The sequence below is a fragment of the Oncorhynchus mykiss genome, chromosome 17 (assembly GCF_013265735.2).
Source record: "Oncorhynchus mykiss isolate Arlee chromosome 17, USDA_OmykA_1.1, whole genome shotgun sequence".
NCBI lineage: Eukaryota > Metazoa > Chordata > Actinopteri > Salmoniformes > Salmonidae > Oncorhynchus > Oncorhynchus mykiss.
In genome coordinates this window covers 9692493-9709813 of record NC_048581.1, presented here as the reverse complement: position 1 = coordinate 9709813, position 17321 = coordinate 9692493, and the positions used below count along the sequence as shown (strand labels likewise).

General features: G+C 48.8%; 1 protein-coding gene across 2 annotated transcripts in view; it reads left to right on the top strand.

Annotated features, from left to right (window-relative positions):
* The window catches only part of LOC110494887 (pre-B-cell leukemia transcription factor 1), a 39684-nt gene extending 24691 nt beyond the window's left edge, over positions 1–14993 (top strand). The window contains exons 3-8 of one of the 2 annotated variants that reach the window (XM_036948848.1): positions 702–949; positions 5861–6051; positions 7030–7165; positions 9866–10022; positions 14060–14146; positions 14507–14993. In XM_036948848.1, coding sequence (XP_036804743.1) covers positions 702–949; positions 5861–6051; positions 7030–7165; positions 9866–10022; positions 14060–14103 — 776 coding nt within the window. In that variant the 3' untranslated portion in view covers positions 14104–14146; positions 14507–14993. Of the gene's footprint in view, positions 1–701; positions 950–5860; positions 6052–7029; positions 7166–9865; positions 10023–12525; positions 12720–14059; positions 14147–14506 lie in introns of those variants that run through there. The other variant, XM_036948847.1, reaches the window with a different exon arrangement.
* The last annotated feature ends 2328 nt before the right edge of the window (positions 14994–17321 follow it).

The window sequence follows — 17321 nt, the reverse complement described above, 5'->3', positions numbered from 1 at the left end:
AACCTCTCTCTCTCTCCATCTCTCACCCCCACGTTCATCTCTCTAATCATCTTTTTCTCCCTCCCTCCCTCGCTCTCTCTCTATTCGTTTTTCTAACCCTTGTGCTTGTCTCTCTCTCTATTCATCTTTCTAACCCTTGTGCTTGTCTCTCTCTCTATTCATCTTTCTAACCCCTGTGCTTGTCTCTCTCTCTATTCATCTTTCTAACCCTTGTACTTGTCTCTCTCTCTATTCATCTTTCTAACCCCTGTGCTTGTCTCTCTCTCTATTCATCTTTCTAACCCTTGTACTTGTCTCTCTCTCTATTGGTCTTTCTAACCCTTGTGCTTGTCTCTCTCTCTATTCATCTTTCTAACCCTTGTGCTTGTCTCTCTCTCTATTCATCTTTCTAACCCTTGTACTTGTCTCTCTCTCTATTCATCTTTCTAACCCCTGTGCTTGTCTCTCTCTCTATTCGTCTTTCTAACCCTTGTACTTGTCTCTCTCTCTATTCATCTTTCAAACCCCTGTGCTTGTCTCTCTCTCTATTGGTCTTTCTAACCCTTGTGCTTGTCTCTCTCTCTATTCATCTTTCTAACCCTTGTGCTTGTTTCTCTCTCTATTCGTCTTTCTAACCCTTGTGCTTGTCTCTCTCTCTCTCTCCATCTCTCTCTCTATTCATCTTTCTAACCCTTGTGCTTGTCTCTCTCTCTCCTCTCCAGTCCTCAGTATCCGTGGCATCCAGGATGAGGATCCACCAGATCCTCAGATCATGCGATTGGACAACATGTTGCTGGCAGAGGGCGTGTCCGGCCCAGAGAAGGGCGGGGCCTCGGCGGCGGCAGCGGCTGTGGCGGCGGCGGCCGCAGGCGGTTCCCCTAACGACGGCAGTATAGAACACTCAGACTACAGGGCCAAGCTGACTCAGATCAGAGGAATATACCACTCTGAACTGGAGAAATATGAACAGGTAGGAGGGAACACACACTATCCAAAAACAGCTGAGAGGTGGAGGGGGGTGGAGGGGGCGTCTCTGAAATCTGTCTTGCCTACTACTTACTAAAACTACATACTGTGTATTAGTAGTACTACATACCATTTAGAAGATACTGTTTTGTGACAACGAATGCAGGAATCCTGAAATATCAACATACTACTCCATACTGAGAAGGCATCATCCAATCACGCTTGTTCCTCGCCATTCGTTGCTCCTCCCCTAATCTGATAATCAGCTGTTTTCAAACAGATGAAAAAATCCTTCTCTTCCTGAGTAGTGTGCAGTGAATTCTACTAGATGAAAAGATCATTCTCTTCCTGAGTAGTGTGCAGTGAATTCTACTAGATGAAAAGATCATTCTCTTCCTGAGTAGTGTGCAGTGAATTCTACTAGATGAAAAGATCATTCTCTTCCTGAGTAGGGTGCAGTGAATTCTACTAGATGAAAGGATCCGTCTCTTCCTGAGTAGTGTGCAGTGAATTCTACTAGATGAAAGGATCCGTCTCTTCCTGAGTAGGGTGCAGTGAATTCTACGAGATGAAAGGATCCGTCTCTTCCTGAGTGGTGTGCAGTGAATTCTACTAGTGTAACGGTTTTCTGTTTGAGAAGGAGAGTCGGACCAAAATGCGGCGTGTCTATTGCAATCCATGTTTAATGAAGTAACACACTAAACACAAACACTATCAAAACAATAAACTTAACGAAAACCGAAACAGCCTATACTTGTGTAACCTAACACAGAACAATGACATCAGGACACTAAGGACAATCACCCACAAACACACAGTGAAACCCAGGCTACCTAAATATGGTTCCCAATCAGAGACAATGACTAACACCTGCCTCTGATTGAGAACCATATCAGGCCAGACATAGAAATAGACAAACAAGACATCCAACATAGAATGCCCACCCAGCTCACGTCCTGACCAACACTAAAACAAGGAAAACACACACGAACGATGGTCAGAACGTGACAGTACCCCCCCTCCAAGGTGCGGACTCCGGACGCACAACTTAAACCTATAGGGGAGGGTGTGGGTGGGCATCTGTCCGCGGTGGCGGCTCTGGCGCTGGACGTGGACCCCACTCCATAATAGTCTTTGTCCACCTCCTTAGCGTCCCTAGATAGGTGACCCTCCTAAGAGACAGCTCGGGACAGAGGGGAAGCTCGGAACAGAAGGACAGCTCGGGACAGAGGTAGCTCGGGACTGATGGGTAGCTCAGCACTGAGAGGAAGCTCAGCACTGAGAGGAAGTTCAGGCAGGTGGTTGGATCCGCCAGATCATGGCTGACTGGCGGATCCGGAAGAGTCTGGTCGACTGGCGGATCTGGAAGAGTCTGGTCGACTGGCAGATCTGGAAGAGTCTGGTCGACTGGCAGATCTAGAAGAGTCTGGTCGACTGGCAGATCTGGAAGAGTCTGGTCGACTGGCAGATCTGGAAGAGTCTGGTCGACTGGCAGATCTGGAAGAGTCTGGTCGACTGGCAGATCTGGAAGAGTCTGGTCGACTGGCAGATCTGGAAGAGTCTGGTCGACTGGCAGATCTGGAAGAGTCTGGTCGACTGGCAGATCTGGAAGAGTCTGGTCGACTGGCAGATCTGGAAGAGTCTGGTCGACTGGCAGATCTGGAAGAGTCTGGTCGACTGGCAGATCTGGCTGCTCCATGCTGACTGGCTGCTCCATGCTGACTGGCAGCTCTGGCTGCTCCATGCTGACTGGCTGCTCCATGCTGACTGGCAGCTCTGGCTGCTCCATGCTGACTGGCGGCCCTGGCTGCTCCATGCTGACTGGCGGCCCTGGCTGCTCCATACTGACTGGCGGCCCTGGCTGCTCCATACTGACTGGCGGCCCTGGCTGCTCCATACTGACTGGCGGCCCTGGCTGCTCCATACTGACTGGCGGCCCTGGCTGCTCCCTACTGACTGGCGGCCCTGGCTGCTCCATGCTGACTGGCGGCCCTGGCTGCTCCATGCTGACTGGCGGCCCTGGCTGCTCCATGCTGACTGGCAGCTCTGGCGGCTCCTTGCAGACTGGCAGCTCTGGCGGCTCCTTGCAGACTGGCAGCTCTGGCGGCTCCTTGCAGACTGGCAGCTCTGGCGGCATCCTGCAGACAGGCAGCGCTGGCGGCTCCTTGCAGACTGGCAGCTCCTTGCAGACTGGCAGCTCCTTGCAAACTGGCAGCTCTGTGCAGACTGGCAGTTCTGAACAGGCGGGAGACTCCTGCAGCGCTGTAGAGAAGGAAGGCTCTAACAGCGCTAAACAGGCGGGAGACTCCGACAGCGCTGGAGAGGAGGAAGGCTCTAACAGCGCTAAACAGGCGGGAGACTCCGACAGCGCTGGAGAGGAGGAGGGCTCCGACAGCGCTGGACAGGCGAGGCGCACTGTAGGCCTGATGCGTGGTGCTGGCACTGGTGGTACTGGGCCGAGGACACGCACAGGAAGCCTGGTGCGGGGAGCTGCTACCGGAGGGCTGGGGTGTGGAGGTGGTACTGGAAAAACCGGACCGTGCAGGCGCACTGGAGCTCTTGAGCACCGAGCCTGCCCAACCTTACCTGGTTGAATGCACACGGTCGCCCTGCCAGTGCGGCGAGGTGGAATAGCCCGCACTGGGCTATGCAGGCGAACCGGAGACACCGAGCGCAAGGCTGGTGCCATGTAAGCCGGCCCAAGGAGACGCACTGGGGACCAGCTGCGTAGAGCCGGCTTCATGGCATTAGGCTCGACGCTCAATCTAGCCCGGCCGACACGCGGAGCTGGAATATACCGCACCGGGCTATGCACCCGCACTGGGGACACCGTGCGCACCACTGCATAACACGGTGCCTGTCCGGTCTCTCTAGCCCCCCGGTAAGCACAGGGAGTCTGCCCAGGTCTCCTACCTGGCGTAGCCATACTCCCTGTTAGCCCCCCCCCCAATAAGGGTCCTCTCCCGTCGAGGATTTCCTCCCATGTCCAGAAATCCTTATTGCGCATCTCCTCGCGCTGCTCCTGCCTGTTGACACGCTGCTTGGTCCTTTTGTGGTGGGTGATTCTGTAACGGTTTTCTGTTTGAGAAGGAGAGTCGGACCAAAATGCGGCGTGTCTATTGCAATCCATGTTTAATGAAGTAACACACTAAACACAAACACTATCAAAACAATAAACTTAACGAAAACCGAAACAGCCTATACTTGTGTAACCTAACACAGAACAATGACATCAGGACACTAAGGACAATCACCCACAAACACACAGTGAAACCCAGGCTACCTAAATATGGTTCCCAATCAGAGACAATGACTAACACCTGCCTCTGATTGAGAACCATATCAGGCCAAACATAGAAATAGACAAACCAGACATCCAACATAGAATGCCCACCCAGCTCACGTCCTGACCAACACTAAAACAAGGAAAACACACACGAACGATGGTCAGAATGTGACAACTAGATGAAAGGATCCGTCTCTTCCTGAGTAGGGTGCAGTGAATTCTACTAGATGAAAGGATCCGTCTCTTCCTGAGTAGGGTGCAGTGAATTCTACTAGATGAAAGGATCCGTCTCTTCCTGAGTAGGGTGCAGTGAATTCTACTAGATGAAAAGATCCGTCTCTTCCTGAGTAGGGTGCAGTGAATTCTACGAGATGAAAGGATCCGTCTCTTCCTGAGTAGTGTGCAGTGAATTCTACTAGATGAAAAGATCATTCTCTTCCTGAGTAGTGTGCAGTGAATTCTACTAGATGAAAGGATCCGTCTCTTCCTGAGTAGGGTGCAGTGAATTCTACTAGATGAAAAGATCCGTCTCTTCCTGAGTAGGGTGCAGTGAATTCTACTAGATGAAAGGATCCGTCTCTTCCTGAGTAGTGTGCAGTGAATTCTACTAGATGAAAGGATCCGTCTCTTCCTGAGTGGTGTGCAGTGAATTCTACTAGATGAAAGGATCCGTCTCTTCCTGAGTGGTGTGCAGTGAATTCTACGAGATGAAAGGATCCGTCTCTTCCTGAGTAGGGTGCAGTGAATTCTACTAGATGAAAAGATCCGTCTCTTCCTGAGTAGGGTGCAGTGAATTCTACTAGATGAAAGGATCCGTCTCTTCCTGAGTAGTGTGCAGTGAATTCTACTAGATGAAAAGATCATTCTCTTCCTGAGTAGTGTGCAGTGAATTCTACTAGATGAAAGGATCCGTCTCTTCCTGAGTAGGGTGCAGTGAATTCTACGAGATGAAAGGATCCGTCTCTTCCTGAGTAGGGTGCAGTGAATTCTACTAGATGAAAGGATCCGTCTCTTCCTGAGTAGGGTGCAGTGAATTCTAGGAGATGAAAAGCTTGATGACCTCCTGGCATTTAGAGATTTCACAGACTACTATTTAGAACTCAGTATGGGTATTCAGACACGACCAGTACCTCCCCTTCAGAAAAAAATGACATCTCCTTCCTCCTCCTCTCCTTCCTCCCTCCTCTCCTCCTTCCTCCTCCTCTCCTCCTTCCTTCATCCCCTCCTCCTCCCTCCTCCTCTCCTCCTTCTCCTCCTCCTCCTCTCCTCTCCTCCTCCTCCTTTCCCCTCCTCCTCCTCCTCCTCTCCCCTCCTCCTCCTCTCCCCCTCCTCCTCTCCCCTCCCTCCTCCTCTCCTCTCCTCTCCTCTCCTCTCCTCTCCTCTCCTCTCCTCCTCTCCTCTCCTCTCCCCTACCTCTCCTCTCCCCTCCTCCTCCTCTCCCTCCTCTCCCCTCCCTCCTCCTCTCCTCCTTCTCCTCTCCTCTCCTCTCCTCTCCTCTCCTCTCCTCTCCTCTCCCCTCCCTCTCCTCTCCTCCTCCTCTCCCCTCCTCCTCCTCTCCCTCCTCTCCCCTCCCTCCTCCTCTCCTCCTTCTCCTCTCCTCTCCTCTCCTCTCCTCTCCACCCTCCCCAGGCGTGCAGTGAGTTCACCAACCACGTGATGAACCTGCTGAGGGAGCAGAGTCGCACGCGGCCCATCTCTCCCAAGGAGATCGAGCGCATGGTGGGGATCATCCACCGCAAGTTCAGCTCCATTCAGATGCAGCTCAAACAGAGCACTTGTGAGGCCGTCATGATCCTGCGCTCCAGATTCCTCGACGCCAGGTGAGAGAGACGGAGAGAGACAGTGTGGATGTGTGTGTGTGTTTGTGGGTGTCTCTCTCTCTCACCTCCCCCCTCCTCTCTCTCTCTGTCTCTCTTTCTCTCTCTCTCTCTCTCTCTGTGTCTCTCTCTCTCTCTGTCTCTCTCTCTCTCTCTCTCTCTCACCTCCCCCCTCCTCTCTCTCTCTGTCTCTCTCTCTCTCTCTCTGTCTCTCTCTCTCTCTCTGTCTCTCTCTCTCTCTCTCTGTGTCTCTCACTCTCTCTCTCTGTCTCTCTCGCTCACCTCCCCCCTCCTCTCTCTCTCTGTCTCTCTCTCTCTCTCTCTGTCTCTCTCTCTCTCTCTGTCTCTCTCTCTCTCTCTGTGTCTCTCTCTCTCTCTCTCTGTCTCTCTCTCTCTCTCTCTGTGTCTCTCTCTCTCTCTCTCTCTCTCTGTCTCTCTCTCTCTCTCTCTCTCCGTAAATACTAGGAATAGATTGTCCACCATCTATGCGTTATCCAGACAGAAAAAAGAAATGGGCAAAATAACATTTCCATTTAGAGCAATAAAGAAATGCAATAAATTAACTGAGGAAACTAGAAACCTAAAGTTTAAACATTATTTAAAAACAATTTAAATATAGTATATAGAAATGTTGTGGGACTAGAGTTTTTTGTATATTTTTTTAAAAATATTTTTTATTTTCTAGATTGAGTATTTATTGGGTCATTATGCTAGTGTATTATGTCTGTTTGTAATAGTGTGTTATATGTGAAAGTGTGTTTGTATTATAAATTGTATTTTAATGTTAAGGACTCTTGGAAGATTAGTCCAAATGGGGACTAAAAGAGATCCTAATAAAATAAAATCTCTCTCTCTCTGTGTCTCTCACTCTCTCTGTGTCTCTCACTCTCTCCATCTGTCTCACCTCTCTCTGTGTCTCTCTCACCTCCCCTCTCTCTCTCGCTCTCTCTGACCTCCCTCTCTCTCTCTCTCTCTGGTCAGACGGAAGAGACGTAACTTCAACAAGCAGGCTACTGAGGTGCTGAATGAGTACTTCTACTCCCACCTGTCTAACCCCTACCCCAGTGAGGAGGCCAAGGAGGAACTGGCCAAGAAGTGTGCCATCACCGTCTCTCAGGTCAGAGGTCAAATAGGGGTCAAACTAGGGTCACAGAAGTATCACGGGCGGGATCTGAACCCTGGTCTCCCATGGGAGAAACCAACGTCTTGACCTTTGGTTATAGGAGGTGTTAATATTACTGTTAATATTATGGTAGAGGGTTATAGGAGGTATTAATATTATGGTAGAGGGTTATGGGAGGTATTAATATTATGGTAGAGGGTTATGGGAGGTATTAATATTATGGTAGAGGGTTATAGGAGGTATTAATATTATGGTAGAGGGTTATGGGAGGTATTAATACTACTGTTAATATTATGGTAGAGGGTTATAGAAGGTATTAATATTATGGTAGAGGGTTATGGGAGGTATTAATATTATGGTAGAGGGTTATGGGAGGTATTAATATTATGGTAGAGGGTTATGGGAGGTATTAATATTATGGTAGAGGGTTATGGGAGGTATTAATATTATGGTAGAGGGTTATAGGAGGTATTAATATTATGGTAGAGGGTTATAGGAGGTATTAATACTACTGTTAATATTATGGTAGAGGGTTATGGGAGGTATTAATACTACTGTTAATATTATGGTAGAAGGTTATAGGAGGTATTAATATTATGGTAGAGGGTTATAGGAGGTATTAATATTATGGTAGAGGGTTATGGGATGTATTAATACTACTGTTAATATTATGGTAGAGGGTTATAGGAGGTATTAATATTATGGTAGAGGGTTATAGGAGGTATTAATATTATGGTAGAGGGTTATAGGAGGTATTAATATTATGGTAGAGGGTTATAGGAGGTATTAATATTATGGTAGAGGGTTATAGGAGGTATTAATACTACTGTTAATATTATGGTAGAGGGTTATAGGAGGTATTAATATTATGGTAGAGGGTTATGGGAGGTATTAATATTATGGTAGAGGGTTATAGGAGGTATTAATATTATGGTAGAGGGTTATGGGAGGTATTAATATTATGGTAGAGGGTTATAGGAGGTATTAATATTATGGTAGAGGGTTATGGGAGGTATTAATATTATGGTAGAGGGTAATGGGAGGTATTAATATTATGGTAGAGGGTTATGGGAGGTATTAATATTATGGTAGAGGGTTATGGGAGGTATTAATATTATGGTAGAGGGTTATGGGAGGTATTAATATTATGGTAGAGGGTTATGGGAGGTATTAATACTACTGTTAATATTATGGTAGAGGGTTATGGGAGGTATTAATACTACTGTTAATATTATGGTAGAGGGTTATAGGAGGTATTAATATTATGGTAGAGGGTTATAGGAGGTAATAATACTACTGTTAATATTATGGTAGAGGGTTATGGGAGGTATTAATATTATGGTAGAGGGTTATAGGAGGTATTAATACTACTGTTAATATTATGGTAGAGGGTTCTGGGAGGTATTAATATTATGGTAGAGGGTTATAGGAGGTATTAATATTATGGTAGAGGGTTATAGGAGGTATTACTATTATGGTAGAGGGTTATAGGAGGTATTAATATTATGGTAGAGGGTTATAGGAGGTATTAATATTATGGTAGAGGGTTATAGGAGGTATTAATATTATGGTAGAGGGTTATAGGAGGTATTAATATTATGGTAGAGGGTTATAGGAGGTATTAATATTATGGTAGAGGGTTATGGGAGGTATTAATATTATGGTAGAGGGTTATGGGAGGTATTAATATTATGGTAGAGGGTTATGGGAGGTATTAATACTACTGTTAATATTATGGTAGAGGGTTATAGGAGGTATTAATATTATGGTAGAGGGTTATAGGAGGTATTAATATTATGGTAGAGGGTTATAGGAGGTATTAATATTATGGTATAGGGTTATGGGAGGTATTAATATTATGGTAGAGGGTTATGGGAGGTATTAATATTATGGTAGAGGGTTGTGGGAGGTATTAATATTATGGTAGAGGGTTATGGGAGGTATTAATACTACTGTTAATATTAGGGTAGAGGGTTGTGGGAGGTAGGATCTGAACCCTGGTCTCCCATGGGAGAAACCAACGACTTGACTGTTAGCCCAAGAGGAAATTCCCCCTTGGTGACAATGATTTTGAAGTTGCAGGCATTGCTACCTCATCACGAGAATGTGAGCCCGGCTCATGTCTGCTACATAAGGGTCAAACTGGGGTCACACAGGGGTGACAGGGGTCAATGTCTGAGGTCAGGGTAGGGGGTTATAGGAGATATTAATACTGCTGTTCATATTGTCACTACTGTTCCCATCCCTCCTTCTCCCCCCTCCCTCTCCTTGCCCCCTACGTTCCTCTATTTTGCTCCCTGCCCCCCCCTCTCTCCCTCCCCTGCCCCCTACTTCCCTCTCTCTCTCTCTCTCTCTCTCTCTCTCCCTTTCCTACTTCTCCCCCCCCCCTACTTCTCTCCCTGCCCGCCCCTCTCTCCCTCCCCTGCCCCCCCCTCTCTCCCTCCCCTGCCCCCTACTTCCCTCTCTCTCTCTCTCTCTCCCCCCCCTACTTCTCCCTCTCCCCCCCTACTTCTCTTCCTGCCCCCCTACGTTTCTCTCTCCCTGTCCCCCCTACGTCTCCCCCCCTCTCTCCCCCCTACTTCTCTCACTGCCCCCCCTACGTCTCTCTCCCTGCCCTCCCCCTCTACTTCTCTCTCTCTCTCTCTCTCTCTCTCTCCCCCTCTACTCCCCCTCCCCTCTACTTCTCTCTTTCAGGTGTCTAACTGGTTTGGGAACAAGAGGATCAGGTACAAGAAGAACATAGGGAAGTTCCAGGAGGAAGCGAACCTGTATGCTGTGAAAACAGCTGTAGATGCAGCCAGCGTCTCCTCACAGGCCAGCCAGGCCAACTCCCCCGCCACGCCCAACTCAGGTACACACTCGGACATCACACACACACACACATACGTGTGCGTCCGCGCCAGGATCACTCACGCTCGGACATCACACACATTTGGACATCAAACACACACAGTCGTAGACCACGTGGGGGTGCATTTCACGCGCTCGCTCGCATACAAACACACACAGTCGTAGACCACGTGGGGGTGCATTTCACGCGCTCGCTAGCATACAAACACACACCGTCGTAGACCACGTGGGGGTGCATTTCACGTGCTCGCTCGCATACAAACACACACAGTCGTAGACCACGTGGGGGTGCATTTCACGCGCTCGCTCGCATACAAACACACACAGTCGTAGACCACGTGGGGGTGCATTTCACGCGCTCGCTCGCATACAAACACACACAGTCGTAGACCACGTGGGGGTGCATTTCACGCGCTCGCTCGCATACAAACACACACAGTCGTAGACCACGTGGGGGTGCATTTCACGCGCTCGCTCGCATACAAACACACACAGTCGTAGACCACGTGGGGGTGCATTTCACGCGCTCGCTCGCATACAAACACACACAGTCGTAGACCACGTGGGGGTGCATTTCACGCGCTCGCCCGCATACAAACACACACAGTCGTAGACCACGTGGGGGTGCATTTCACGCGCTCGCCCGCATACAAACACACACAGTCGTAGACCACGTGGGGGTGCATTTCACGCGCTCGCCCGCATACAAACACACACAGTCGTAGACCACGTGGGGGTGCATTTCACGCGCTCGCCCGCATACAAACACACACAGTCGTAGACCACGTGGGGGTGCATTTCACGCGCTCGCCCGCATACAAACACACACAGTCGTAGACCACGTGGGGGTGCATTTCACGCGCTCGCCCGCATACAAACACACACAGTCGTAGACCACGTGGGGGTGCATTTCACGCGCTCGCTCGCATACAAACACACACAGTCGTAGACCACGTGGGGGTGCATTTCACGCGCTCGCCCGCATACAAACACACACAGTCGTAGACCACGTGGGGGTGCATTTCACGCGCTCGCTCGCATACAAACACACACAGTCGTAAACCACGTGGGGGTGCATTTCACGCGCTCGCCCGCATACAAACACACACAGTCGTAGACCACGTGGGGGTGCATTTCACGCGCTCGCCCGCATACAAACACACACAGTCGTAGACCACGTGGGGGTGCATTTCACGCGCTCGCCCGCATACAAACACACACAGTCGTAGACCACGTGGGGGTGCATTTCACGCGCTCGCCCGCATACAAACACACACAGTCGTAGACCACGTGGGGGTGCATTTCACGCGCTCGCTCGCATACAAACACACACAGTCGTAGACCACGTGGGGGTGCATTTCACGCGCTCGCTCGCATACAAACACACACAGTCGTAGACCACGTGTGGGTGCATTTCACGCGCTCGCCCGCATACAAACACACACAGTCGTAGACCACGTGGGGGTGCATTTCACGCGCTCGCCCGCATACAAACACACACAGTCGTAGACCACGTGGGGGTGCATTTCACGCGCTCGCCCGCATACAAACACACACAGTCGTAGACCACGTGGGGGTGCATTTCACGCGCTCGCCCGCATACAAACACACACAGTCGTAGACCACGTGGGGGTGCATTTCACGCGCTCGCCCGCATACAAACACACACAGTCGTAGACCACGTGGGGGTGCATTTCACGCGCTCGCCCGCATACAAACACACACAGTCGTAGACCACGTGGGGGTGCATTTCACGCGCTCGCCCGCATACAAACACACACAGTCGTAGACCACGTGGGGGTGCATTTCACGCGCTCGCTCGCATACAAACACACACAGTCGTAGACCACGTGGGGGTGCATTTCACGCGCTCGCTCGCATACAAACACACACAGTCGTAGACCACGTGGGGGTGCATTTCACGCGCTCGCTCGCATACAAACACACACAGTCGTAGACCACGTGGGGGTGCATTTCACGCGCTCGCCCGCATACAAACACACACAGTCGTAGACCACGTGGGGGTGCATTTCACGCGCTCGCCCGCATACAAACACACACAGTCGTAGACCACGTGGGGGTGCATTTCACGCGCTCGCCCGCATACAAACACACACAGTCGTAGACCACGTGGGGGTGCATTTCACGCGCTCGCTCGCATACAAACACACACAGTCGTAGACCACGTGGGGGTGCATTTCACGCGCTCGCTCGCATACAAACACACACAGTCGTAGACCACGTGGGGGTGCATTTCACGCGCTCGCCCGCATACAAACACACACAGTCGTAGACCACGTGGGGGTGCATTTCACGCGCTCGCCCGCATACAAACACACACAGCGGCACCACCAAGACCAGCCACATCTTTTTCACACAATTACCTCTTCCATAGTCTCCCTTCTAACAAAGTTTAAACCCGCCTCTTATTACCCGCCCCACCAATCAACCGCTCCCTGCCACAAAAGCCTCTCTCCTGATTGGCTGGTTATGACATTCCGCAGGCTCGCCAGGGTCGTACAGTCGGCCCAACACAGGCCACGCCCACCCCGGTTTACACCCGACCAATGGGGAGGGGTTATTTCTCAACCCTCCTCTGCAGCCTCAGGTAGGCCTGCAGTAAGACCCCCCTGATCCCCCTCCCCAAAATGGTTCCCCTGTTATAGCTGCTTGTTCCTCTCTCCTGCCCCCCCTCAATCCCCCCAAACTGCCACCTGTGTTCCCGGTGGTATCATTGGTACCCCTTAGTATCAGCTACCAACCCCCCAGCCCCTATAGAGCCCCTCTGACCCCTGTTCAGTTGTACCTTTTAGTAGTATCAGCTACCAACCCCCCCAGCCCCTATAGAGCCCCTCTGACCCCTGTTCAGTTGTACCTTTTAGTAGTATCAGCTACCAACCCCCCAGCCCCTATAGAGCCCCTCTGACCCCTGTTCAGTTGTATCTTTTAGTAGTATCAGCTACCAACCCCCCAGCCCCTATAGAGCCCCTCTGACCCCTGTTCAGTTGTACCTTTTAGTAGTGTGTGTGTGTGTGTGTGTGTATCTGTGTGTGTATCTGTGTGTGTATCTGTGTGTGTTAGTGTATTAGTGTTTGAGTTTGCAGTGTTAATGTGCAACAGTCTGTGTGTTAGTGTGTGTATAAATGTATTAGTATGTGTACCAGTTTGTGTATAAATGTAGTATTAGTGTGTATAAATGTAGTATTAGTGTGTGTGTATAAATGTAGTATTAGTGTGTATAAATGTAGCATTAGTGTGTGTACCAGTTTGTGTATAAATGTAGTATTAGTGTGTATAAATGTAGTATTAGTGTGTATAAATGTAGTATTAGTGGGTGTATAAATGTAGTATTAGTGTGTACCAGTGTGTGTATAAATGTAGTGTTAGTGTGTATAAATGTAGTATTAGTGTGTACCAGTGTGTGTATAAATGTAGTGTTAGTGTGTATAAATGTAGTATTAGTGTGTACCAGTGTGTGTATAAATGTAGTATTAGTGTGTACCAGTGTGTGTATAAATATAGTATTAGTGTGTACCAGTGTGTGTATAAATTTAGTATTAGTGTGTACCAATGTGTGTATAAATGTAGTGTTAGTGTGTATAAATGTAGTATTGGTGTGTACCAGTGTGTGTATAAATGTAGTGTTAGTGTGTATAAATGTAGTGTTAGTGTGTATAAATGTAGTATTAGTGTGTACCAGTGTGTGTATAAATGTAGTGTTTGTGTGTATAAATGTAGTATTAGTGTGTATAAATGTAATATTAGTGTGTACCAGTGTGTGTATAAATGTAGTATTAGTGTGTACCAGTGTGTGTATAAATGTAGTATTAGTGTGTACCAATGTGTGTATAAATGTAGTGTTAGTGTGTATAAATGTAGTATTGGTGTGTACCAGTGTGTGTATAAATGTAGTGTTAGTGTGTATAAATGTAGTATTAGTGTTTATAAATGTAGTATTAGTGTGTACCAGTGTGTGTATAAATGTAGTATTAGTCTGTACTAGTGTGTAAAGCACCCCCTGCTGGTCTGTTCCTCCAGGTGGATACCCAGCACCGTGCTACACTCCTGACGGGATGTTATGAGGAGCTGCCTGGAGGAACTCTGTTTCCTCCCCACTGTCTCCATGTGAGTATCTATGGTAACACTCTGTTTACCACCACTGTCTTCATGTCAGTATCTATGGTAACACTATGTTTACAAGCACTGTCTTCATGTCAGTATTTATGGTAACACTCTGTTTACCACCACTGTCTTCATGTCAGTATCTATGGTAACACTCTGTTTACCACCACTGTCTATGCCAGTTTTTTAAAACAGATATTGTAGGTGGGTGACCAACTCATGTGAATACCTTCAATTGATGTCTTTTATAAAATATTTTCCCTCCCTCTTTTCATCTCTCTCTCTCCTTCTCTTTCTCTCTCCCTCCTCGCTTCTCTTTCTCTCTCCCTCCTCGCTTCCCTTTCTCTCTCTCTCTCTCTCCAGGTTGATAGTGGATGGCAGGACAGCACCGACCCCCCCTCCCTCACCCCCCCTCACGGGGCACCGGGCAGCGTGCACTCGGACACCTCAAACTGAGACACACACTCACCCCAAACGCCCCCCACCCCTCTACCCTTCAAATTCCACTTCCTCCACCCTCACACAGCCACCCCTCTACCCCCCCCCCCCCCCCCACATATCAGTCGTACCTCAAACTGAAACAACTTCCCCCTGCTTTACCTGTACCTGAGCATCCCCCTCCTCTCCCTCCACACCATCCTCCCCCCTCCTCTCCCCCATCCCTCTCCCCCTCCAGTCCCGATGCAACATAACCCCCTAGCTCTTCCCTCCTCTCTCTTCCCCCATCCTCCCCCCCTCCACTCCCGATGCAACATAACCCCCTAGCTCTTCCCTCCTCTCTCTCCCCCCCTCCTCTCCCTCCCCCCATCCCTCTCTCTCCTCCTCTCCCTCCCTCCCCCATCCCCCTCTCTCTCTCCTCCTCTCTCCTCCTCTCTCTCTCCTCCTCTCCTCCTCTCTCTCCTCCTCTCTCTCTCTCCTCCTCTCTCCTCCTCTCTCTCTCCTCCTCTCTCCTCTCTCTCTCCTCTCTCCTCCTCTCTCCTCCTCTCTCTCTCCTCCTCTCTCTCTCCTCTATCTCTCTCCTCCTCTCTCTCTCCTCTCTCTCTCCTCCTCTCTCTCCTCCTCTCTCTCTCTCCTCTCTCTCTCCTCTTTCTCTACACCTCTCTCCTCCTCTCTCTTCCTCCTCTCTCTCTCCTCTCTCTCTCCTCTCTCTCCTCCTCTCTATCTCTCCTCTCTCCTCCTCTCTCTCTCCTCCTCTCTCTCTCCTCTATCTCTCTCCTCCTCTCTCTCTCCTCTCTCTCTCCTCTCTCTCTCCTCCTCTCTCTCCTCCTCTCTCTCTCTCCTCCTCTCTCTCTCTCCTCTCTCCTCTCTCTCTCCTCTCTCCTCCTCTCTCCTCCTCTCTCTCTCCTCTATCTCTCTCCTCCTCTCTCTCTCCTCTCTCTCTCCTCTCTCTCTCCTCCTCTCTCTCCTCCTCTCTCTCTCCTCTCTCTCTCCTCCTCTCTCTCCTCCTCTCTCTCTCTCCTCTCTCCTCCTCTCTCTCCTCTCTCCTCCTCTCTCCTCCTCTCTCCTCCTCTCTCTCTCCTCCTCTCTCTCTCCTCTCTCTCTCCTCCTCTCTCTCTCTCCTCTCTCTCTCCTCTCTCTCTCCTCCTCTCTCTCCTCCTCTCTCTCTCTCTCCTCTCTCTCTCCTCTTTCTCTACACCTCTCTCCTCTCTCTCTTCCTCCATCGTCTGACATCAAGTCTTTTTCTTTATTTTTATAACCACTTATTTTTCTCTCGTTTAAAAAAAAGAAGATAATTTAGTCACATGTAGTTTTTTTTTTTTCTAATACTGTTTCACAAAGCAGCACCAGCCGCGTGTGTTGGAGCCTGACGTGGACGCATCATGTTACTCAAAAAGAAGAAGAAGAAGAATAAAAAAATGCATAACAAAAAAAAAAAAAAAAAAAAAATCTACTGTTTCTCGTCTTCCATGCATGTCGTCCCTTTTAGGTGTTTAGCAACGATTGTATTTTTCCTTTTCCTTTTTAGACTTTTTAAAAAAACAGTTGCTACAGAGACAAAATGTACACAACGGAAAGTTCTAAATGGCAGAAAATAACCAAAAATGAATAAATACATTGTATGTCAATTATTAAGCTCCGTCTGCTGTCTCATTTTATTACGGAGGGTTGGACGATCAATATGCATTACATACACTATATATACAAAAGTATGTGGACAACCCTTAAAATGAGTGGATTCGGCTATTTCAACCACACCCGTTGCTGACAGGTGTATAAAATTGAGCGCACAGCCATGCAATCTCCATAGACAAACATTGGCAGTAGAATGGCCTTACTGAAGAGCTCAGTGACTTTCAACATGGGCATCGTCATAGGATGCCACCTTTCCAATAAATCAGTTCATCAAATGTGTTCCCTGCTAGATCTGCCTTGGTCAACTGTAAGTGCTGTTATTGTGAAGTGGAAACGTCTAGGAGCAACAACGGCTCAGCTGTGAAGTGGTAAGCCACACAAGCTCACAGAATGGGAGTGCTGAAGTGCGTAGCGCGTATAAATCGTTTGTCCTCGGTTGCAACACTCTACCTAGTTCCAAACTGCCTCTGGAAGCAACGTCCGCATAAGAACTGTGATGAATCACGCTTCACCATCTGGCAGTCTGACGGACAAATCTGGGTTTGGAGAACGCTACCTGCCACAATGCATAGCGCCAACTGTAAGGTTTGGTGGAAGAGGAAAAATGGTATGAGGATGTTTTTCATGGTTCGGTGCTAGGCCCCTTAGTTCCAGTGAAGGGAGATCTTAACGCTAAAATTAAGTTCTAGATGATTCCTGTTTAATCATAACACTGCCCCTGTGCACAAAGCGAGTCCCATGCAGAACTGGTTTGTTGAGATCGTTGTGGAAGAACATGATTGGCCTGCACAGAGCCCTGACCTCAACCCCATCAAACACCTTTGGGATGAATTGGAATGCTGACTGTGAGCCAGGCCTAATCGCACAACATCAGTACCCGACCTCACTAATGCTCTTGTGGTTGAATGTAAGTAAGTCCCTGCATCAATGTTCCAACATCTAGTGGACAGCCTTCCCAGAAGAGCGGAGGCTGTTATAGCAGCAAAGGGGGGACTAAATCCATATTAATGCCCATGAATTTGTGATGAGATGTTGGACGAGCAGGTGTCCACATACCTTTGGTCATCTAGTGTACATAATAAGAAAATGTAGATTCATTAATTAA